At 47.7% G+C, this 25,044-nt stretch overlaps 1 protein-coding gene across 1 annotated transcript; it reads right to left on the bottom strand.

Moving 5' to 3' along the window:
- Nucleotides 1–1,022: 1,022 nt before the first annotated feature.
- Nucleotides 1,023–23,977, bottom strand: Mcm10 (minichromosome maintenance 10 replication initiation factor). The gene is made up of 19 exons (XM_032885183.1): nt 23,836–23,977; nt 19,840–20,235; nt 18,688–18,792; nt 18,435–18,569; nt 17,799–18,024; nt 16,813–16,978; nt 15,875–16,042; nt 12,969–13,085; nt 12,585–12,781; nt 11,088–11,188; nt 9,982–10,092; nt 9,786–9,894; nt 7,648–7,876; nt 5,816–5,960; nt 5,194–5,306; nt 4,059–4,172; nt 2,817–2,962; nt 2,131–2,173; nt 1,023–1,733 (listed from the first exon to the last, which is right to left on the bottom strand). The coding sequence occupies exons 1-19, from the start codon at nt 23,975–23,977 to the stop codon at nt 1,650–1,652; spliced, it is 2,847 nt and encodes a 948-aa protein (XP_032741074.1). The 3' UTR covers nt 1,023–1,649.
- Between the last annotated feature and the right edge of the window lie 1,067 nt (nt 23,978–25,044).

Raw genomic sequence — 25,044 nt, forward strand, 5'->3', positions numbered from 1 at the left:
AAGCACTAAAAGGCAGGATTAAAAGATTAATTCTATTAATGAATATTTTCAAGGCACATGGGTAGTTCTCTCTACCCCCTCCTCACCCCTGAATATTATAGGAAACCACACATATAATGCATAAAAATTCAGCCTTCCAATATCTGTGAGAGTAGGAAGGGGTTCCACTGTGTTTCTAATTATTTGGGAATTAAAATTTAAAAATTAAAGACATCCATACTCAGTCCCCAGAGCTTTGTAAGCATGTCACCATCTTACAGACAGCAAGCGAAGACCAGCCATGCACTGAGCAGAGGAGAACACATTTACAGGGCACAGACCACTCTCAGAGCAACCGCCCTTCCTGTTCTGCATAGCTGTGCAGCCAACGTCAGACACCTCGCCCTTTCAGACCACTCCCAAGAACCTTTGGTCCTTACTAATACTTTATTTCTTTTCCTTTGTTGAGTTAGAAGCCAAAGCACAAATGCCCCTAAAAAATGGTGGTCAGACCTTAGGGGACCAGGACTACCAAGGTCAGCCCCTTTGGCCCTCACAGAGCACAGACAAAGCTGTAGGGCACCCAGCCATGAGCCTGAATCTTGGCTCCTCAGAGCCTCAACCATCCATGTCCCGTAACTACTTTCCTCATGATTACCCTCTTGACACGTTGTCTAGCTGGAGTTCAGATTCCAGTAATGATCCCGCCAACTTACCTCACCCCTAGACAGGACCAGCACTCACGCAGGTCGGGCACTGTTAGCCTAATCTCGAGAACTAAATGTTTAGTGGGATTTGCTACGTATGTTTTGATCTTTAAGATTCCTGACACACGTAAGTACACCTGTAACCCTACCCCAAGTGCTCGGGGATTCTATCTGTACGGCTGGTTTCTCAGTCGTGTTCTACAGCTTCTCTAGTTGTACATCAGCTTTTTTTTTTTTTTTTTTTGGTTCTTTTTTGGGGACCCGAACTCAGGGCCTTGGCGCTTCCTAGGTAAGCTGCCTACCACTGAGCTAAATCCCCAGCCCCTGTACATCAGCTTTTATTAGTTGCATCGAACTTTATTTTAAATAAACCCACGCTACAGGCTGAAGAGAGCTTAGGCATTTCCGAGCCCCACAGCACTGTAGGCAGAGCAACTTCCTTCTCTATACGAAGAAACTGAGTCCCAAACTGGCCTAGTGACTCCACCTCAAAAAAAAGCTGAAATCATATGCGACAGAAGGAAAGACCGTGGCCTCCAACGTCAGCACTGAAACTCATCATCCAGAAGCCGAGTGTTGGGATGTCACAGACACGTGGGTCAAGCTTTGCTTTCCACACAAGGCCCGGGGATGGGATGGGGAGATAACTGTACCGTGCTAGCCCTTTGTCTCTCGGTGTCCACATTAACACTCGAAGGGACCCAGAAGCAGAGCTTGAAACACCGTTCTGTTCTGAGGCAAAAATCTGTGTGGCTGCTGTGAGGCAGGCATCTGTACCTCGGGGAGAGGCCACAGAGTCACTGATGTTAAACATGGTGTCAGCCAGCACACAGAGGAAAGAGTAGGCACTGACTACCAAGCACTTCTTTCTCGTGGTGTCAATCAGGGAAATGGGCGGCATGGAGCCAATCTCTTGCTTCTCAGAGCCACAGAGGTAAGGCCGGTCGGGAGGTGTCGGAAGCATCATTTAAGGCTGTTGAGAAACTTAGCGTGCTCTTCCCCTCGTGGCAGCAGGGTTTCTCCTCCGATCTTTGGACCAGTCTTCTCCTAGAAAAAGGAGAGCGCACGAGTTAAGATCTTTATTTCCCTGGGTCACCAACTTATGAATTAGCACGCAGCAGTACACAGCTGGGCAACGTCTAGAATGTTCCCAAGGCCATCTGCTACCGCTTTGGCACCTGATCGGTGCTCTTGGGAGGTAGTGTGACCTAGTGGGAGTTCTTCAATCACTCTGGATGGGACCCTGAAGGAACAGGACCCAGGGATCTTTTTTGTTCTATATGATATAAACGAGTCTTTGCCATCTTCTCCTACCAAAGGTCTGAAAACAGACCGAGCAGGCAGAAACTGCAGAACTGTGAACCAAGGGAAATCTTCCCTCCTTAAAGTTGATTATCTCAGGTAATTTTTGTTACTGTAATGAAAAACAGATCACCACACATACCTTTAGCATTCCATCCCGTTCCCACTTGTAGAGGCCACAGTTACTGAAACAGAAAAAATGGCTTCACTAAGTAGTAAGATATTAACGGCTCTCCAACCCATACACATGAAGACAATGGGGGTGGGGGTGGGGTCATAGGGAACAAGTTGCCCCTTCATTCAAGGAAGAGCTGCTCAAGGAGGCACCCATATTATCTACCTCATCTACGGATATGCTCGAAGCTACAGAGTCAAGCACTTCAGTGACCCGAGAAACAGCTGTCCACTCCTCAATAATCAGGAGGCTTCAGAGATGAAACTTCAGGTGACAGCAATACAGGGCAGTGCCTGTCCCAGTGAGGGGCGCCATCTAGGCACTAGCTCCTGTCTATTGAGGACAATGTTCTAGGTCAAGAATTGAGACTAGACAAGGCAGGGGGAGCCCCATCCTTGTAAGTGCCATCTGCCTGGTGAAAAGGACCCACTACCCTATCCACGGGCTGCCCACACTGCTTACCCTAACACACACCCTTCAGCCTACCACCATGCACACTGTCAGCTGGGGGAGGCTCTACCTCAAGGTCTCAGCTAACAGTTCCAACTTGAGGGCTATCAGGAGCTACGGGAAGGCTTGAGGTGATGACCTCATATTCCAGGGACCATACAGGAAGAACCACGGACACAGAGAAGCCCATGTGGCGCTCATACCAGCAGTGCTTGTTTGGGAGCTTGTCCAGGGAGATAGTCCTGTTTCCACAAGGACATTTGAAAAACCTTTTCACACCATCATGCCAGTGGAGGTTATGCTGTTCACTGACACAGGTCTCCAGAGGCTTGAAGTGGGTGTAGGCACACTGTATAGACAGACAGAGACCACATGACAGGTGAGGGCTTTGAAGGTGGGAGGAGGAGCTGCTCTCAGGGCCTTCTACACTTCTGTCACTGCTGGGACATGACCACCTAATCTTTAATGATGCTTTTCTTTTCTGAGACGGGGTTGTGTAGCCCAGATTGGTCTTAAACTTGTGATCATGTATAGCCTCCTCCCATCACTACCTCCCAAATGCTGGGATTGGAGGTACAAGTCACCACACCAGGCTCAAGTGTTCTTGACTGTGACCGTTTGTATAAACTTGGCCCAGGAGTGGCACTATTAGGAGGTATGGCCTTGTTGGAGTAGGTGTGTCACTGTGGGTGTGGGCTTAAGACCCTCACCCTAGCTGCCTGGAAGTCTCAGCTCCTCCTGCACCATGCCTGCCTGGATGCTGCCCTGCTCCCACCTTGATGATAATGGACTGAACCTCTGAACCTGTAAGCCGGCCCCAGTTAAATGTTGTCCTTTATAAGAGTTGCCTTGGTCATGGTGTCTGTTCACAGGGGTGAACCCCTAACTAAGACTTTGACTCTCTCTTATACTAATTCCTATTTTCTAACGTCTGCCCCATTTAAGTAGAAGCATATAATAACATTCAGTGACACTGAGATGTTAGGAAGGGCACATTTGGTGGTGCAGCCTCTACCCCAATATCTGGGAGGCTGACATAGAAGGGTTGCAAGCTCAAGAACAGTCTTGACCGCATAGTTTGAGTTTCATGTAAGCCAAAGCTAATCTTAAGATTCAAAATATTTTTTTCCTTTTTTTTCTCTCTTTTTAAAAAATTTTGGTCAAGGTTCCAGAGATAGCAAACTTTGAATTATCAATACACCAGGATTTGTCAGAACTTGACAAACAGTAATAGGAACAACTTGGTCCTAGTGGCCACACAGCAGAATCTCCCTACAAACATGCCACTGCACAGTTCCAGGTCAGGCAGGGCACCTGAACCTTGTCTATCTTGCGCTATTTATTTTCAACTCTAAATACATAATACAAGCTATGGTTCCACATCCCATAATGCCTCAGATCCTGCGCAGCTCCCCCGCCCCCAGCAGAGCCCTGCCCCCGCACACCTTCCTGCACGTCACCACGCGGCACTTCACTTCCCGGATAGCTCTCATCTTTTCTTCCATCTGTTCTTTTTTCACCAGTGGCTCAAAATAGGATTTCTGTAGCTCAGCCTCAGCCTGAATGGCAGAACCCACGGGAGTAAGTGCACCAAATGCAATATACGCTCAGAATAATGACACCGTGATTTAGCTCAATCAGCAAAGCAGAGCTGAGGAAACAAGTGTAAGGACCCTACAAAGCTAAAGATTGTAAAGGTATAAAAAACCAAACCAACCAAACAAAAAAAACCCCACACATGCGAAAAACAAAACAGAAAACCAAAAACCCAAAACAAAACAAAATACCTTAAACTAGGGAATAAAAGTCGGTAAGAAGACCATAAGGCATTTGGACTTTAAAAGAAGTTCTTAGCCAACAGTGAGATCGGCAGTGGCATTAAGTTGAGAGTGCATGAGTGACAGCCAGTTCAGTGTTCCCACAGAGTCCACAGAAGGAAGGTACAGGAGGTCCCAAGGACGACAGCCCCATCGGCTAGGTGCTGGCCACTGCAAATGCTCAAGGCACAAGAACGTCCCAAGCAACCAGAGATGTAGGGCTGTGGGCAGGGCGCTGTCTCTGAAGAGCGATGACACAGCTCTGGAGTTGGGACAGTCACACAAGTGAGTTCACACTGTGTGACTCTAACACAGACACACAAACCCTAATACACACACACACACACACACACACCCCAACACACACACACACACACACACACACCCCAACACACACACACACACACACACACACACACACACACACACACACCCTAACACCACACACACTCACACACACACACACACACACCCTCCCTCCCACACTCACACACACACACACACACACACACACACACACACAAGCTCACAAACATGCACATGTAGACACACGCACACACACACGAGTGTGCACACACAGACACACACACACACACACACACACACACATGCACGCACGCACACACACACACACACACACACACCCCTTATCTAAAATGCTCTTGCTTCTTAAAGCAAATCATATACTATACAGATACATGGATCCCCAGTCCTCCAAGAGCTTTGTTTTGAAGGACACTGGCCCGATCCCTTGGGTGCTGACCTCTTTCAGGACATCTGTGTGCTTGGACTTTGCTTTTAGGATTTTCTGAAATTCCTCCGACTCTAAGTACGCAAGCTGCTCTCTCCTTTTCTTCCTGGCGGGCTCCAGGTCATCTGCACAACAAGAGCGGTTATTACTGAGGGAACCAGTGCCTCACCCCTTAGCTCTCTCTCTGTCACCAGGTTGTAACTGGCAAGGGTGACCTCAGTGTACAGAAAGCTGGGTTTGATGGCCTATAATACCATTGCTGGCAGAGGCAAGGCAGGAAAATTGCAGAGTTTGAAGACAGACAACCTTGGCTACAGAATGAGACTTTGTTTAAAACAAACAAACAGAAACCAAAAATTAAGCAGAGACTAAGGAGCCTAGACCAGGTATGGAACCCTTTCCCCACCTGCTCCGATTCCAAGTTCGTGTTACTCTACGGAGCGAGCACATGAGGCAGGCAGGTGATTCGTGACTTAAACCCAGCCCTCAGGACCCGAGCAAAAAGACAGAGCTGGAGCGAGGCAGCTTGGGCTATTTAGAGACCCAAGCCAACACTGGATGTTGGGGGACTTATGCTTAGAAGACGTCCTTCTAAACAGATCTGTCCCCACTACCGACGGCGAAGCCACCATACCTTCAGGGGAAACCGTGTTGCTGTTCTCTGCACGCTCCTTCACGCCCAGCACATCTCGGGGGTCCATTTGCCTCCTTACAATATTGTTTGGATCTACTTTTGTAAGAATCTGGCCTTTTGCCCTCAATTTTGCAATAGCAGCTAACTAGAAACAAACAAACAAACAAACAATTGAGATAAGACAGGCGCCTACAGTCCTACAATCCTTGGTTCTCTTAATGGAAACTGGGCTACTGAGATGGCCCAGTGAGAAAAGCCTGGTGACCTGAGTTCTAACCTGAGAACCCACATGGTGGCTGAAGAGAACCTAGTCCTGTAAGTTGTCTGCCCACCACCACACGTGTGCATGTGCATGTGCACACACAGACAAGCTGGCAGGACAGAAGTCTATAGATGTTTCAGAGAAATGTATACTATGAAATGGCAGAAGTATGTTTAGGGCCCTTTGGGAATTGTCGGAAAGTCTATCCAAATCTTAGGCCAAAAAATTAATTTAGTGACTTTTAAAATCGACTGTTGCAGCAGTACATCTCAGAGATATACTAGTTTTGGTTCTTCAATGCTGAGGAAAGATAGGGAACTATCAAATGCCTCTGTTTGCTGTAATTAAGCCATTCGGTTTAACTTCCACATTTAAAGCCACCTTTCAGTAGAGAATTGAGCATATTCCCAAACCACTGCAGACCGTAACATAGAACAGCACGGAACTTGAGCCAAGGCGTCAGACGGCACTTGATGGTGCTGTGCACTACGATCACATGTACGTCAGACAAAGTGTGCATGTGGCAGGCTCAGAAGCAAGCCAGTACTGAAGGCTCTTCATCGGCACGGGCAAGGATTCCCACCAACAGCCTGGGTTTGTCATGTGTTTGACTCTGAGTTAATTTCACACGTTGTGTGCTCACAGCCTTTTATCAGTAATAAAAATTTCTTGGCTCATAACTTCAGTCACGACAGCCCCAGTGCAGTGCAGCCCTGGCTAAGAGGCTGAACGTTCACCACAACGGTTCGAGGCATCTTCTGCTACTGCTACTTACTGTCTCCAGCTGTGCAACGACACCTTCCCGAGGGCTGCCTCCTCTGGACTGACGAGAAATTATTCAGCAACAGTGGCCCGAGCTCTTAGATAAGCTTGATGCCACAGTGCTGACCGTTAACACCGCACCCACTTTGAAACTTTAGGATGACTGGCTAAGCTGCTCAGCTGCTCTTCCCTGGCCAGTAGTAGAGTTTAAATACCGCGTCCTCACAGAATGGAAAGCCAAGTGAGGAAAACAGATGCCAGCAAAAATAAATAAACCCTTCAATTTTTTAACACGAAGGACATGGTGTGTATAGTATACGTGAGTACTTGTATGCATGTGTTTAACCTAACAACAGTGTCTTTCTTCCTTCACCACTGTCACCTTATTTAAATTTTGTCTGTCTAGGGCCTGCTTGTGTGTACGTGTGCCATGTATGTGCGTGCAGGTGCCCTGAAGGCCAGAGGAAGGTGTTCTATCTCCTGCAGCTGAAGCTACACGCTACATGAGTTTCCTGGTGCAGGTGCTAGGACCCTAACCTGGGTCCTCTACCAGACCGTCCAAGTACTCTAACAACGACCCCTCTCCAGCCCCCATCTTTCCTCTTGAGATAAGATCCTTCCCCAGCCCTGAACTCACCACTTGGCCAGAATGGCTGTCTGTCATGGATCCATTTGTTCACCCCCACCCCCAGCAGCCCCAGGGTCACATGCAGCCACCATGCCTGGCGTTTTACTTGAGTGTTAGGGACCCAAACTCAGGTCCGTGAACACAGTAAGCACTTGGCTGGCTGCCCAACACCCCTGTCACCTTTTTAGCTTCCGCTGCTGCGCTCAGCTTTGGTTTTGGTGGTGGTGATTCATCAAAGAAGAGAACGTCGTCCCCGTCTGAGATGCCTCTGCCCAGCTTGGGCATCCGCGGGGCCTCCGTTCCTTCCAACCTGGGGAACTCAGCCCCAGTTCGAGGGGACTGGGCAGCAGGCTGTCGAGAGGAAGACGGCACTGCTGCGCTCTGGACCTCACTTGAGGACTGGAGGAACCTTAAAGGGAATGTGAAGTAACTAAACATGGGGTTGGGTACTAGGCTCAGTACCAGCATCATTCATTTGTCTCGCATACCCTAGGTCCATTCCACACCCAAGGCCCAAAGTAAATAAAACAATAAATATATACCCAAGGCTTAGAATTCAAAATAGACCAGGAGACCTGAGTTAAGCTGGAAGCCAACTAGTTGTTGGTACACAATTTCCTGTCTTTGGCTAAGAATTCAAATTAGCAACTAAGAATACCAGCTCTGCCATCTGCTGATGGACTGTGCTATGGATGTTCCATGCTTCCTAACGCATGACTGCTTTACCAACTGGCTCGGCAGGACGTGCCGCCTACAGCGCATATCTAAAATCATCTCTGTGTGTGGTTAGCTGTAAGACCCTCGGGGCCTCTCTGCATCTCCTTCCTTCTCAGTTTATCCTACAGGAAGGGCATACACACGGAATGTTTAGAAACCCTTCACAAGGGAGGAGGGATGGGATGTTAAAATGACGATAGTTCCTTATAAGCATGTATGGAACTGTCAAGAGAATTAGAGATAAAACAACAACAACAACAACAACAACAACAACAACCACCACCACCACCACCACCACCACCACCACCACCACCACCACCACCACCACCACCACCACCACCACCACCACCACCACCACCACCACCACCACCACCACCACCACCACCTAAGCTGGGTGGCCGTGGCACAAGCCTCTAAGCCCAACACCCAGGAGACAGAAGCAGGCAGTTCTGAGTTTGAGGCCAGCCTGGTCTACAGAACAAGTTTCAGGACAGACAAGGATACAGAGAAACTTTATCTTGAAAAACAAACAAAAAGCCAAAGCAAACCAAATGAAAAACACAAAAAAACCAACAAAAACAAAACAACAACAAAACAACCCCACCCAAAACTAGCCAACCAATCAAAAAGTCCTTAAGAAAACCGGCACTGCAATTTACTTTTATACAGATTTAACACATCAGAAGAATTCAAGCCATGTGTTGTAAGTACACGCCTAAAATTCCAACACTTGGGAGGTGAGTTCAGAGCCAGCCTGGGCTACATGAGACTGGGTATCACTGTGCTGAGCACAGGGTGCTGAGGAGACAGACCCCTGACTCAGCCTCACTCGTCAGCGTTAGGATTAGAGGCACACCCCACCCTGTCTGCCTCAGAGCCAGCCTTCTTCATTTCAGTAATGACCTAGCTACTCTTTTAAGGTAACTTCAACATGAGGCCCTTCTACACAGACAGGAAACACCCACAGAATCCTGATCGATTACAGCATGGATATAAAATTAGATGGGAAGTTTTGGAAGATGCAAGAACATACAAAATACTGTTAGTGAAGTAAAAGAATGTCATATTTTATAGTTGTTTACATCATCCACAAGATAATTCTTTACCTTCTCCAGAAGGATGCATAAAACGCTTCCTACAGGATCGCCCTGCTGCTTAAACTTGTAACTCTCCTGCCTGTACCTTCAAGAACTGAGATTATAGGTATGTACCACCCTGCTTGCCCACCAGTGTACATACAGGAGGTCAGAGGACAGACAGCTTGTGGGAGTGGGTCCTGACCTTTACTGTGGTGGTGTGTGGATGGAACCTAGCTCCTATGGCTTGGTGGCAGCCATGTTTACCCACTGAGCCATTTTGCCGGCTCCAAGCTGACACCTTGAAATAACAAAGTCTGTGGCTTCACTTCAGAACTGTGGCACCCAAGTTTCTCATTTTGTAGATAAGCTGTGGAGCTCAAGACTGGTGCTCAGAAAGCGTCTCCATACTCTCTCCCTTTCTCCTTTCCAGGGCCACAGCAACTACTCTCCCCAACACCAACAGGCTCTGGCTCTGGGAGCAGTAGCATTAATTAGAGGCAGAGACAAATCTGCTCCTCTTACCGTTTCTGTATTTCTTCTGATTTCCTCTTCCGCATTTCCAGCATCTGGTGTTTCTGCTGCTTCAAGAGGGCCGACGCTGAGATGGACTGGATGGCAGGTTTGGGGCTCCCTAAAACACAGGCCACATATTGAGGGGTCATAGAAAAGGTCTGGGGATCATGGGCTCACACCCCATAATCACATACGCTGGCTGTACCTGAGGACTTGGCTCTGGCTAAATGCTTTTGTAAGTTTCTGGCTCCAAATGTGGGCAGGGCCATCAATTCCCTGAACTCCTCTGAGCAAGACAAGCTCTTCTGGGGAATTCCTGAAACATGCAGACATTAATTTTAGAGGATTCAAAATGTAAATGGTTTGATATCATGTGAGCTCACTTTTTAAACTCTATAGTCATAACTTAGTAATCTGTTAGTGAATAAGATGGAATACTAAAGAAAAATGCAGAACTTTTTTTTTTTTCCTTCTTCTTTTTTCTTTTTTTCGGAGCTGGGGATCGAACTCAGGGCCTTGCACTTGCTAGGCAAGCGCTCTACCACTGAGCTAAATCCCCCCCCCCCTTTTTTTTAAGATTTACTTATTTATTTTATGAGCACACTGTCGCTGTCTTCAGACGCACCAGAAGAGGACATTGGATCTCATTACAGATGGTTGTGAGCCACCATGTGGTTGCTGGGAATTGAACTGAGGACCTCTGGAAGAGCAGCCAGTGCTCTTAACCACTGAGCCATCTCTCCAGCCAATGCAGAACTTTTTTTTTTTTTTTTTTTTTTTTGGAGCTGGGGACCCGAACCCAGGGCCTCTATGCTTCCTAGGTAAGCGCTCTACCACTGAGCTAAATCCCAGCCCCAATGCAGAACTTTTTAACTTAAAGGTCAGACTAGTAGGACAGCCAAGGGCATCAGACACTCAGCCCCTAAGGATTGTGGGACCCACTGACATGTCATTTCTGGAGTATGCATGAGTAAGAGGCCATGCAGGTTTCTAATCACTCTCAGGACCAAAGCTATGGGTGGACTGGCACTGTCTAACCTATGCCTATTTTAACAAAAGGTAACTAAGCGATCAGCTGGGAACCGGGACTAATGCTGGACACCGAGAGGCTGACCCGCTCAGATCAAGCTGAAGATTTCCCTTACTGCTCAGTCACCAAACTTTCTTCTTCAGCCTACGCCACATGATCCACGAAGCTCAGGTGACGAGTGGCCTCTCATCACTGAAGAGCATGAGCCATAACCATTCTCAGCCCAATACTGCACCCCTAGGAGACAGAGGGAAACAGAGGATGGGTGCAGAGAGAATTACCCAGCTTCTGTTTTGTTTCCTGGATGACTGAGCTTGTGCCCCTCACAACCAGATTGGTCAGCGTGGTTTGAACCTTCTTCTTAGGAGCAATGGCTGCCGCCCTGTAGTGACAAGAACCAAAGCAGAAAGTTACTGAGCTATAATGTCTTTTGAAACAAAATATGAGGACTCCCGATGCATGTGTTACCAATGGTCCAAGGTCCTCAAGGCCTGTCCACCCACACACGCAGGCTTCGCCAGCCACAGCTTGGTAGCCCAGGAGTTCTGGTTCACACACTGAATCACAGATGGAGAGCCTGCAGATTTGCTTGAGGAACCCCAGGTGATGTGTGTGGCCTTGTCCTCTCACCATAAGGGTGGCCTCTGAGTATGACAGGTCAGAACATGTACGAAGGAACTGTGGTGACTGAACTAAAAAGCTTTGCCGAAGGGCCAGGAACATCAAAAATTACACCAATACTGTGGTACAGAAGCCCAAGAATTTGTTTTGAAATACTTTACGGCTGTTGAAGTTTAGTAAGTTACGATTATAAGTCTTTGTAGCTAGCCTGGGCTACATGAAATCTTGTCTCAAAAAATTAAAAAACTACAATGTTATTAGAAATACCATTAGTATTTATTTACCCATTGGAATATGGTAAGTAACCATTAAAGGATACAATATAGCTACTAAAAATAATGACTAAAGAGTGATTACTTAATATAAAGCACCAGTTTTTTTGTCTAATTCTATAAGATCAGAAAATAATTTGTTTTGTTTGCTTGCTTTAGTTCAATCGCGGTTCCTTTATACATGTTCACACCTGTTAATGCTCAGACGCCACCCTTATGGTGAGATGACAAGGCCACACGTCACCTGGGGTTCCTTAGACACAGTGGAGGCCACGATCACCTGTCCTGCATCCCTGTGCCCTGACGTGAGCCACATAACACGTGTTCATGACATTGGAGGTGGATTCTAAGAGGCCTGCATCCTCCCTCTAGAATAATAACCACGACAACAAAGAGTAATAATAGCGGCTCAAGAGAGTCATCACTTTGTTTTCATACAGGAGCTCAAACACCCGCGCTGGCCTGGAAGTCACCACGGCTGGCAGACTCCTGATTCTGCTGCCATCGCCTCTTGGTCTTTTTCTCACTTGAAGAGTGTCTTGTGTCTGAGAGTGGTCTGTGCACACTGATCCAGCGGTCTGGCTGGCACTGTGTGCTCCTAGCCGTGAGCCATCTCTCCTGACTGGTTTCTCACTTTGGGACAGGGTCTCCCTAGAGCTGGGATCGCAGGGGAGACATCACACCTGATGATGTCTGAGTTCAGGGTCCAACCATTCAGTGTGCTCCTCTCCCTGGGAATAAAAGATGTCCCTGTCCACTCTGGCTTCAGCTACAGAGACAGCTCCTATAAGTACGCTAGGACAGTTACAGAACAGTCCACCTCTAGCTTCCTCTTAAGAGAGAAGCAAAATCCTTTCCCAAGAGCAGCCCCGAGAAGTGCCTTACATGGAGGCTGCGAAGGATTCTGAAGAAACCCCGCCATAGTAGAAACCATCTTGGCACAGCCGCTCCTTCAGGCTGGTGCCTCTGCGGAACTTCTTGGGAATCCGTCCCCCGGAGAAAGTGGACTGCAGATCGGACCGCTTTGCACTGAGCTTCTTGTACTGGGCCTGGATATGATACTGGCAGTACTCACAGTCATGCTGCAGGGAAAAGCACCTGATGAGGGCCCGGTCAGCAGTGATGCCATCTCTCCTAGCCTCACAACACCATGTGCTCGCTGAGTCCGTGCCCTCCAGTGCACCCTTTGCTCATCACCACCACAGCACCTCAAGTCTGTTCCTCATGATTGACTGTGCATAGGCAAACACTAAAGGGTTTGAGACCCACCAAGTTGACTATCTGTGTGCATGGCTCTCCATTCTTCTTCTTGGCTTTACAGGTCCCCAGATCCATAGCTTCTCCCATAATTAAGACTTTTTGAGGATGATCGATAGATAAGCACACCTGTGAGAGAGAGCTTACATAAGTGCCAAGGTCTTTATCCAGATATGTCTGCATCTGGTCTGGGAAGGCATCTCTGAAGCCAGTGTTCTATACAACTGTAGACTAGGCAGTGCAGAAGACTCAATCCCAGCTCCTTTTTCCGGAACCAACTTTTCCTTCCTCGTGGCTGTCGGAATCCTGACTGTCCAGGCTGGCCAAGTGCTCAATCTCAGACATATCTCAGCACTGTTTTCCCAGCATTCCTTATAGCTCACAATGGTCACATGACTGAGGCTTGGCAAATTAGACTGAAATAGCAATTGATAGGGAAGTTCTTGATTTCCTACTAAAAGGAGACAGGCTGGCTCACCTTCATCCAGCCACCAGTGGTGATAAGAGGGGGGACAGTCTTAATGACCATGGCTGACTCAGTTCTCCTGCTCCCTGCTGCCAACTCTCAGGCAAGCCTACCTACCAAGAACACAGGCTGAGATAAGGGCTGTCCTCAAGGGCCTGGGCCCTGTCCTTGTTTCCAGAACAGAGCATCCTGTCACTTGAAGTCACAGGGCCCAGTGGTTGCTAGGTAACAGAATCTGTGCAAACTTGGCCACAGGTAAGCCCCCATCTATACTAGACAGTTTTCCCGAGCCTAGAGGGGTGAGCCCACTGAGCAGCCTACTGGTAACAGAGCTGTTCTGCCTAACTGTATTCACACCTATCAGTAACAGAGTTGTTCTGCCTAACTGCGTTCACACCTATCAGTAACAGAGCTGTTCTATCTAACTGCGTTCACACCTATCAGTAACAGAGCTGTTCTATCTAACTACGTTCACCACCTATCAGTAACAGAGCTGTTCTATCTAACTGCGTTCACACCTATCAGTAACAGAGCTGTTCTATCTAACTGCGTTCACCACCTATCAGTAACAGAGCTGTTCTGCCTAATTGCATTCACACCCTGGTAGCTTGAGTTTGTCCAAGACCTTCTACCAGATCTAGGAACTTTAGCAGAAAATATCAAGCTGTTCAGAGCTTCCCAACCCAGATGAATAAAATAACCAATGACTAGATTCCCCTCCCAGGGTAGGGAGCTACAGTATTCTGGTTCATAGGTGATTTGGTGTCAGCTTGTAACCAAGAGGGAAAGGCAAGAAACTCACTGTGGTGCTTGACTAAAAATTGCCCCAGAGGTTCATGTATTTGAATATTTGGTACTCAGTTGGCTGGAAATATTTCGAGAAGAATTAGGAGGTGTGACCTTGTTGGAAGTATATCACTAGGGGTGGGCTTTGGTGCTTCATAAGTCCACGACTGGGCCCAGTCTCTCTGCCTGAAATTCATGGATCAGGATGCAGGCTCTTACACAGTGCCACGCCTGCCTGTCCACTGCTGTGCCCCCCACCACGATGATCATGGACTCATCTCTGACACTGTAAGGCTCTCTTTTATAAGTTGCCATGGTCATGGCGGCTCTTCACAGGGATAAGAAAGTAGCTAAGACACAGAGCTATGGCATCACTAAGTTGCCTGTTTCTAGTGTTTTGTTTTTGTGAGGGAGGAGAGGCCAGGGTCTTGCTGTACACTAGAGGATAGCCCAAATTCACCACCTAGCCCAGAATGACCCAAGACTTGCCACTTTCCCCATACCTAGCACAATACTAGACTATACTTAGAAGAAAATTGGGCTGGCAAGATGGCTCAGTGGGTAAAGGTACTTACTAACAACCCTGACAACCTAAGTTCAACTCTAGAAACCCACATGGTGGAAGGTGAGAGCCCATTCTGCAAGCTGTCTCCTGATCTCCACAGATATGCTGACACACATGCACCCCACCTCGAGCCCACGGTAAACTAATAAAGGCAGTAAGTTAAAGAATTTGGGAGGCAGAGGTAAGAGGTCTACCTAGCTCAAGGCCAGCACAGGTCACAGAGAAACACACACACACACACAGAGTGGTTTTATGGGACAGAATCTTACCTTGGAGCTCAGACTGGCCTTGAAGCAATGGCAGTAATCCTCTGGCCTTTGCCTTAGGACTGCTGGGATTATAGGTGTGAACTACCACACCCATCTATACCCCACTGTTTGTTTAAAAGAAACCCTATTGAAGTTTTTCTGTTGTGTTGTCAGGAATGATCAAATACACCCCCAAGCAACAAATGAAGACTTTTGCCATTCTCTACTGAAAATAAAGCTCTTGCTGGGGCAGAGGGGAAAAACTCTCCGTTGCAATTTACACTGGCTAGCAACTTACTAGGAAGCAATGGTAACAAAGCTCTAATGCAGACTGGGAGGATGGAGGCTCGCTCTGACTGAAGTGCCAGCTAGGATGGTAACATTAATGAAGCAAAGTTCATGCAGTTGCATCAGACTGATCTTGATACAACCATGGACACATATGAAGGGATCCAAGGACACCCAAGTGGGAGTGTTTGGTAAAGCTGAGCTGGCGAGATGGCCCAGGTACAAGGGCTGCAGCCCCAAGTTCGCTCCCCAGACCCACATAAAGGAAGAATGACTCTGTAAAGTTGTTCTTTCACCTCCACTCAAGCTGCGTCAAGTGTGTGTTCTCTATGATAATCAGTAATATAGCAGTGATAATAAGAGTTCAGTAAACCCTGGAACTGTGATGCTGACTCAAAACCATTTAGAACAAGGTTCATAGAATCTTGGCAGGCAGTGAGCCAGCCAGTGAAGAGCTAGAATGGCGACAGAATCAGGCAGAGCCCTGGAAGATTAACACAGATGTTTCTGATAAAGAAGTAACTGCAGAAACCACAGCCAAACAGTCCAAGCTCTCCAGTCTCACCTCCGTCAAGCCTTCTTTGGGCTTCATGGGATTTGCGTTGAGCAACCCTATGACGGTCCCTTGCTCTGTCTTCCAGAGATCTTTGTGAACATTTCCAAACAGAAACAAGGACACACACTGGGTCAGGTCACGAAGGTCGTTCAGTTTCCAGATGCTAAACGTTTTCCCCTGGAGTGAACAGAGTTCCTTTCAGTCACGTTTGAAACCCTGGCGTAGAGTGACCACGGAATGGTTCGGGTGTCTTATTGTGGGAAAACATCTGACTCTAATTCACCTTAAATAGATGGTTGTCAGAGTGCTTTCAAATAATAAATTCTTTCTTTCTTTGGGCTTTAGCGTTTATTACCTGCCTCATTTGAGATGAAACAGAAGCAAGGCAGGCCACAAGTAACCTAAGGAGAGGGTGTAACCTAGCACATCCAGCGTCACGGGTACCGGATTGTGTGCAACAACCTCCCACTACCATCCTGGTATGAGACAAGAAGCACCTACAGCATTATCGTTTATACCGACCATAGGGCTGGAGAGCAGGCGACTAATGTCACCGCTGCTGCTATTAAGAGCTGTCTCAGTACACAGCTCACTGACTGGGCCAGGGATCCCAGCACCTTATGTTCACAGACGCCTATCTCTGGGATTTGTGGACTCAGCCTCTCAGTACTTGGCCTTCTCCACAGGAGAGATGACAGTATTTCAGGGACCAACACAGGTGTCCCCTAAACAGTGAGAACTGAAATAGTCAGAATGACTGGACACAATACGCAGCCCCACTGTGTGTCCCCACTGTCTCTCAGCCAAGCGTTCTTTGCAGATAGTACCCTTGAACACCAGCCCAAAGACGAGTACCCATCAGGAGTTATTTAACAGGTGCCAAGTGAAGACCCGGGGACCCCTTTAGCCGGGGCTGGCGCAGCTCAGGAATCAATAAAGCAGCTTACACTGTTAGCGCTCTGTGGCGTGACCTTCCTCAGGATAACCCCAAATGTCACCCAGTCTGTCTCTTCCAGGTTCTCCGTTGCCATCTTCTCCTTGATCTGAGACAGTCTGATCAGTTTCCGACCTGTCATCTTCCTGTTCATCTCTGTGGAGGAGACTCGAGGTCGCCTGGGTCAAGAAGCCGGAAATTGCTAGGTCGTTATTCTGGTGACACTCTCTGGCACTTACGACGTGGTTAGGGACATTACAGACAGCAACCTCTCCTGTGGCTCGGGGCGCTTCTATTTAATTGGGACAGCATCTCACTATGACTGGCCTGGAAACCTTCTTGTCTTGGTAAGCACCCTCCTCCCCCTTTAAAGAAGATTAAAAAATAATTTTAAAGTGAGGGTTACTTTTCCCTGGACATAGATTTACCTGTAAAGTTTACTTTATAATCTTTTGTAATCTTACTATGATTATGCAGGCTAGCCCTATTTCCCAATCCTTTTTCCTCAGCTTTCTGCCTATGGGAATCAAACACTGTGTATACTCAAAAACTGTATAGACTTCAATTGTATACATTTAAAAATTATCTAGGATCCTAACTCTGTACACAATAAATATAGACTAGACCACACCTATACAAAGATGGGAAGTTTTATAATGAAATCTGTGTCACTATGTAGAGCAGGCTGGCCTTGAACTCACAAAGCTACTCCTGCTTCTGGGTCCAGATCACTGGGATTAAAGGTGTGCGGCCACCATTATCATTGTGTAGACAAGCCTTTCTTAAATAGTCCACACCACAGTGTACTGAGTTAAGACAGTGCTGCCCTCCACACTGGGATCCCTCAGTCAAGAGCTGCTGCTGTGTGAACACACACACACACACACACACACACACACAGACACACACACGCCCTCTAGAAGACCCATCTTCTGACAGGAGTGAGAGCCACCTAGCGGGACACATAAAAGGATGCAAAGGGATGTCACAACTACTGACCTGAGGCGTAGGCCTGAGAAAGCTTCCACAGAGACCTGGGGAACCTGCAGGGACGGATTCCCGGGGGTTGCCTTGCTTTGATTTTTAGTCATCCCACTGCATTTGTTTCCAGGAACAGCTTGAGGTGAGGGTATGCTTGTTGACCTAGACGGAGAGCTTTTAGGCTCTAAGAAACTGGAAATAACCCGCAGTGGTTGTGAGGGTGCACTTGTCCTTGAAGATGACTCTAGAAAATTAACATAAGAAGTGGTATTCTTCTTGTTATCAAGGCACTAGATACTTTTTGTTGCTATTTTGAGTCTGGGTCTCACTCTGAAGCTCAGAGTGGCCTAGAATGCAGGTTCCTCCAAGTGTAGAGGCGCAAGTGTGTACCAACAGGCCTCACGTAATCAAATCTCACCGGAGAACAAGACCACTTTGTGAGTATCGTCTAGCTCTCTTCAGTGCGGTCCAGTAGACCTCTGTGTGGCAATGGCTGGGCAGTTCACAAATGCTTGTGACTCCAGCCCCCGGGGATCTGTACACACAAACTCATTTGCCTGCAACCCTCTCTTACAAACCACACGCACACACCAGAGAATGATGGGTTGTCAACGGAGCTGAGCAGGGAGATCCAGCCGGGCCTGGAGTACCCACCTGCAGGAGTCTTTGGCACTCGAGCCACCCGCTTGGCCCTGGGTAAGGCAGGCGCATCAAGCTCTGCAGAAAAGCACACCGACTCCTGAATTCTCCGAACTTTCTTCTCCTTAGGCGGGGGCCGCAGAGATGCACCTTTGGGATCGAAAGAAATGAGGAAGGCTAGTTTTGGCAGGTGCTGGGTGGAAATGCTAATGCTACAGTCTCTTGGTAACAAAAATGCATATTACTGCCACAATTACGGTCACCTTACCGGGTGGTTCGTGCAAACGGGCTGAACTTGGAGGCTGTTGAAGTGATGCAGCTTTGAGCTGCTCCTGTAAGGATTTCATCTGCTCTTGCAACTTCTTCAATTCATCTACAAGAGAAAAGTATATTAAGATTCAGATAGGAGAGCATGCTGTATCTGACACAAACAATGCTATCCCCACCCAAGACACTGAGACCCACAAGACACTCCCACAGTTACTGCTGGAACTTCATAGAAGAATTTGAGAGGTTCCTTAAAGAACCCTTTTATCCTTAGTAAGCAAGCCTTTTGACACCTGAGCTAGCCAGGAGCTTATACTGCTAGTGAGATGTGGTCGTGTAAGCCTGCAATTCCAGCACTCAGGAGGCTGAGGACAGAGAGGGAGATGAGGTCAGCTTGAGCTGCATAGTAAGACCCTGTCTCGGAAGAGCAGAATCCCCAAAGAGGAATTCGTACAAACATGTTACAGAGGTCAAGCAATCATAGACCAAAGTGCCACAGTGTGACCAGTGCTGGCTTCTGTGTTAGATGTAAGACGGGGCCAGGACCGACAAAGGGCATGCGTGTCTCAAAAGGGCAGTTCAGAAATGGTCTCTTGCTCAACCAAACTGCGTGGGAGCTTTGCAGCCTTGCCCTGGCTCCCTATGTACATACATCCTAAAGTAATAATACACTCTATGAGAAATATAAAGTGTTAGAGCCGTTTGGTGGAGGATCAAGCCTCACTAGCTGACAGGGATGTAAGGAGGACCCTGAACGCTGCAGTGCTGACTTTATTAGTCCCCCAACCCATTCAAGTTCAGCCACGTGTGCTTGTATACAAAGGGCTTTGGGGTCCGTATTCCTTCATTGCTCCTGCCTATTTTTTTGAGGTGGGGTCTCTCACTGAGCTCAGGGTCTGCTAGGTTGGCTGTGAGCCCTTGAGACCCATCTGTCCCCAACTCCTCACACTGGGGCTCTGCACTTGGGTTCTCACGCATGTGTCTTACTAAGCCGTCTTTCCATCCTTTTTGAAAAGTAAACCGATTGGTCACCGCCCTTGCACCTGCAGTTATTTTAACAAGAACCGTGAAACTTGGGTCGAACCGTGAAACTTGGGTCGTCTACTGTCTCATGAGCAAACTGGAGAAAGCCAGTCACCATAATCATGGCTACCTTGCAACTCCTGATTGGTTTTCTCTCGGCTGCGAACAGGAGCAGGGGGGACACTGCTGTCTTCAACTTGCGACGTAGGAACTTCATCATCTGTTAGGTCCTCCACATCACCAAAGAGAGTGGCCAACCGTTCCTCCTGGTCCCCGGTCTTTCCCTCTTCCCCACTGTCGGCCTCTTCTGTGTAAGATTCACCATCGCCGTCAGCATCAAAAAGCTCATCGAATTCATCAGGGTCACCTTCCTCCAGAGACGAGGACTTCTCATTTTCCTCCGAGCCACAGGGCACAGCTGCTGCCTCATTCTCCTCCAGCAGAGATGTTAGTACACACAAGTCGTCTTCCTCCACTAGAAGAAATGGGAACGAAAGTCCACCCCGGGCGGAGACACAAGCACACCCTACTCAACGTGTCCGGTCAGCACTCACAGGGCAACTGAAAGGAGCCTCCAGATTTGCCACTCTGCCTGCTTCTCTCGGACCTACTGTCCTGCCTGAGTGCCTCTTAGAAGACACCGAGGAGAGTAAAGAAAGAGTGGGCCAGGCACCAGGCCGGATCTTTTCCCCTGCACTGCTTTAACGAGCTAGCTTCTGACACTACCAAGTTTCCTGAGATCTGGCCAGTAAGGAATAAGTAAAAAACGCTTTAACATAGATAAAGACCTTGCCTACCGTTTTACTTTTTGTTATTTTTATTTTATTTATTTATTTTCGTCAGGGTTTTGCTGTAGCTGACTTGGAACTCACTCTCTAGACCAGGCTGGCCTCAAACTCAAGAGATCCTCCTGCCTCTGCCTTCCTAGTTCTGACATTTAAGGCGGGTGCCACACAGCCTGGTCCACTGTTACTTTTAAATGGAGAAAGATACGTAAACACTCATCACCCAGAATTAGTTATCATTAACTTTTCTGTCATATTTGCCTTTATTTGACCTTTAATCATTAAACAACACTTTATTTCACCGGTAATTTCATGTTATAGATAAAATTAACCCAAATCAGAACAGTTTCTTTTTCTTTTTTGAGACTCGATCTCATGTATCCCAGTACTACGGAGCTGAACTCAGAGAATTACCTGCCTCTGACTCCTGAATGTTGAAATTAAAGAGCTAAGCCACCGCACTCCACACAGTGTTATTAATTTCAATGTTTGCCTTCACTTTTCTTGAAGAGGACAAAATCTAAAAAACTCTGGGGAAAGTAATAGTTTCTGGGGATGAGCTCATTTATGTCATCAAAGAGAACAACAACTCCCCCACCCGCCATGCAGTCCGCTGTTCAGGGCCCGTGGAACAAACACTCCGTTGCTCCAACTGAGCTGTACTCGACAGAGCAGTATTTTTCCATTGGGATTTTTCTTTGCACAAATCCCTGAAGAAAAAAAGAAAACAAGCAAAACTCCAAAGAAAGGACCACCAGAATTTAAATCGGATCTAGACTAAAACCATTTCAAAAGATTTCCACATGCAACGTAACTCCGGAGTCAGACAGCCCAGTTCAATTCCCCGGTCTGACAGTTAGACGTCAGTTACTAAGCAGCCCTGGCTCCCGGCTGCTTCGTGCTAGAGTGAAGGACGATGTGCTAGTTTTCCACACAGCAAAGAGGAAGCCATAAAACTAGACGGCCTTACCATTCATGTTTTCAAGATAATGGCTGAGCTGTGGAAGGGTAAGGAAGGATCAGGTAGCCGGTCCAGGAGATACGCAACAAAGGTTCTGGGCTGCATAAAAACCAACATTCGAGACGTCACCGACTCTTCCCAGAGGGCACATCCAACAAACCACGTCCCAGCAATTCCGGGACACCACCCTTAGGAGTCGCCCAAGACCCGGCACCCGGCACGTCTCCTGCCCGCTCCCATTACCAACAGCCCAGGAGCATCCCCTCTTCTCACATAAGCTCTTCTACCTGGCTTCAAACTGGGGTCAGAGACCAAGCTGCCGTGCAGTGCAGGGTGTGGGGCAGACTACAGACCCAGTGTGAACAGGAGCTATTCGGGCTGTGGTAAAATTGAGGGTTATTGTCCTGTTTTACTGTTCTAATGCATTTGAGGACTACCTTATCTGTTGAAGCTTAGTGTGAGATGCATAGCTCTACCGTAAGTTAGGATTTGTACTTCCACACTCCTTGGCAAAGCATAGAGGACCAGAAAAATTAAGATAGAAAGATAACATGGGAGCTGGGTAGGGTATCAAACGCCTTGAATCGTAGTACTGGGGAGGCAGAAGCAGGTTATCAGAACCCTGGCCATCGTGCCAAACAGTGAACTGTGAGAGAGGCTCCAGGGTGTGTGTGTGGGTGGGGGAGGCAGAAGGCCTTTTACCTCAAGTATAGTTTGCTCCCTGGATTGTTTTTAGACCTGATTTCCAGCCTCCTTCGACCAACATTAGCATTTAATTTATAAGACACATTTGCTCTTGTTGGATGTCAGACCCAATCTGGCAGAAGGACAGGCTGAACGCTGTCTTTGGTGCACCCTGAGTCTGGATATGGCCTTCTGCCTTGCTTTACTGTTTCCTCAGCTATAAACTGTGTGTGTCAGGCAACTGTGTTTAAACTGTTCTGTTCTGAGAACGATCTGGAAAAGGGCTGTTCTGTTAGTATTTAATTCGTGCTTACCGCACACTTCTTTACATGTTCTTCTAAACTCACCGCTCTGCTACATCTGCGTACACAAGCACACTGAAACTGAAGTTGTTAAGGCGTATGCCGCCATCCCCCTGCTAATGGTACTTTTGCCTCACTCACCCAGCAAACTTGTGTGGACCCTCGCAGGAGCCATGTGTTATCTCCTGGGGCATCCCCAATCGCTAACACCCTAATTAAGTCGCCATTGAACTTTAGGCCTTCCCGTGGTTTTTACTTTGTTCCCCACAACAGTTCACTCATTCTCACTGTTCTCTCCCTGAGACAGGATCTCCCTGTTTAGCTCTGGCTGGCCTCAAATTCAGCGCTTACCTTGACTCTGCCTCCCAAATCCTGCTACCACCCCCAATCCATCCCTTCTGTCAGTGATATTCAGGCACATAAATCAGGCCATGGAGTTCCTTCCGTCGAAACATTCTGACTCTTTCCGATAACCCTTAGAATAACATCCACAAAGCCAGTGAAGCAATGGGTGCCTTCTTCCTTGTTTCTATTTCCTCATCTTTTCTGTGTTTACATCTCCGAGCTAGATTAGCTTGCTTTCTGCTTCTTCAACTGCTTCCGGCTTTATGCCCTTTGTCCAGAAAGCTCTTCTGGAGTTCTTTCTCATCTGCAACTGGCTAACTTCTGAGCCTTTCTAGTGGGCCATACCCTGAAGGTCCCCTCTAGAACCCCCTCTGCCCAAGTAACTGCACCATTGTCCACTACTGTGTGCTTGTTACCTGGATCCTCCTCGGAGTCCAAGCGTCGGAAGGGTAGGGCAGATACTGTGTGTCTCTGTAGGAGCCCCGTACAAGGTACGCATTCAATAGGGGCCAGGGAGAGAGGAGTCAGTGAGGGCGAGCATTTTAAAAGGGTGCTCTTTATGTAGGCAACTCTAACTGCTTTCAGTGGGTTATTTAAACAAGATAAAAGAAACATGAAAGCAACAGGGTACGTATCACCGGTGAGGAAGGGGTTTAGAGAAAAGGGACGCTAACAGGGTTGAATTGCCATATTTACATGTGCATACATGAAACTGTCAGAGACAAACTTTTAAAAAACAGAAGTAAAAGGGCGCTCTTAAAAAAAGAAACTAAACCAAAACAGGCTCCTTATGCACACGAGCCCCCAATCTTCCAGCCCCAGCCGGCGCCTTGCCCGTTCCAGCCTCGGCCGAAGGTCGCCTGCTTCGCTCGATCAAGATTCCGAGGTCTCTTCCCCTCAGAGCTTCGCGCCTCTCCCTCAGACCCCAGTCCCTGCGCGGACGCCCAGAGTCCCCGACACACACAAAGGCCGCAAAGCTCACCTAAGACCCGGTTCTCTTCCCTGTCCACACCGGATCCCGCCAAAAATTACAACTGGGCTCCTCCCACCTCTGACGTCACGCGTTCGTGTGTGGAGGACGCTCTGATTGGCTACACCGGAACTCTCGGACCGCACAGATCCTTGGCGGGGAGGGAGGAAGCGCCGCTTCTCAGTAGAGCAACCTGATTGGTGTAGGCGATCGGACGCCATCTTTGCTAAGGGCAAAGAACTTCCGGTTGGTGAAGCCTCAGCTTCGCGCAACTAAAATAGAGGTTCTGGCGCCATCTAGCGCGGAGGAGTTCAAGTGTTGTTACCCACTCCTGATCTCCAGCCCATCTCCGTAAGTGGAGGGTAAGAACTAAAGAATCCTCAACTTCTACCAATCGGCAGGCACTCACCGCGGTCCTCACAGGTTTCCCTGGTGTAAGTAAGTAAACCTATCGAAGTCCAAACCAGTTTTGCTGATCCCGTGTCCAGTTTAGATTTTAGGATTTAAATTAAATAGAGATGAAAGTTTCTACTTTTCACTCTGGCTGACCTACAGGAACTAACATTTCTTCAGATTTTGTTTCTCCTCTGTAAACGAGGGAAAGGCTAGATGATAGTTTTGGATTCAGAAAATAATATTCCCGGAATAGTGCAGATTCGGGGAACTAGATTATGTCAGAGTTCAGAATAATTTATGAGATCATTCTTTAGTAAAATTCAAAATTTATTTACAAGTGTTTATACCTAGTACTAAGACCATTTTCCAAATGCAGAATATTTAGTCTCCATAATTCCAAAGACAGCTTATTGATGTTTGAGACAGGGTCTCTCCATGTAGATCTGCCCGTGAACTTTCAACATGGATCAGGTGAGCCTTGAACTCACAGATTTTTGCTTCCCACGTGCTGGGATTAGAGTGCCTGCCTGAATTATTTTAAAACAGTGTGTAGCAGGACATTGAGTGTCCTGGGATTCCTCCTCCCGCCCCTCCCTCTCTTCTTTTTCATTTGTGCTGATGATTAGATCAAGGGGTTCATGGATGCTGACCAAGCCCTGTGCCACAGAGCCCCTGGCCTAGAATGCTTGGAACCTTCTGCCTCAGCTTCCAGGGTGCTGGCATTACAGGCTTTAGGCACCACACCCAGCTCCAAATGACACTGTTTAGAGGCTGAATACCACTAGTTGATTTGAGATAAGACAGCATTGGTCTCTGTCTCTGTCTCTGTCTCTCTGTCTCTCTGTCTGTCTCTGTCTCTCTGTCTCTCTGTCTGTCTCTCTCTGTCTGTCTC

This window comes from Rattus rattus, chromosome 14 (assembly GCF_011064425.1).
Source record: "Rattus rattus isolate New Zealand chromosome 14, Rrattus_CSIRO_v1, whole genome shotgun sequence".
Classification (NCBI taxonomy): Eukaryota; Metazoa; Chordata; class Mammalia; order Rodentia; family Muridae; genus Rattus; species Rattus rattus.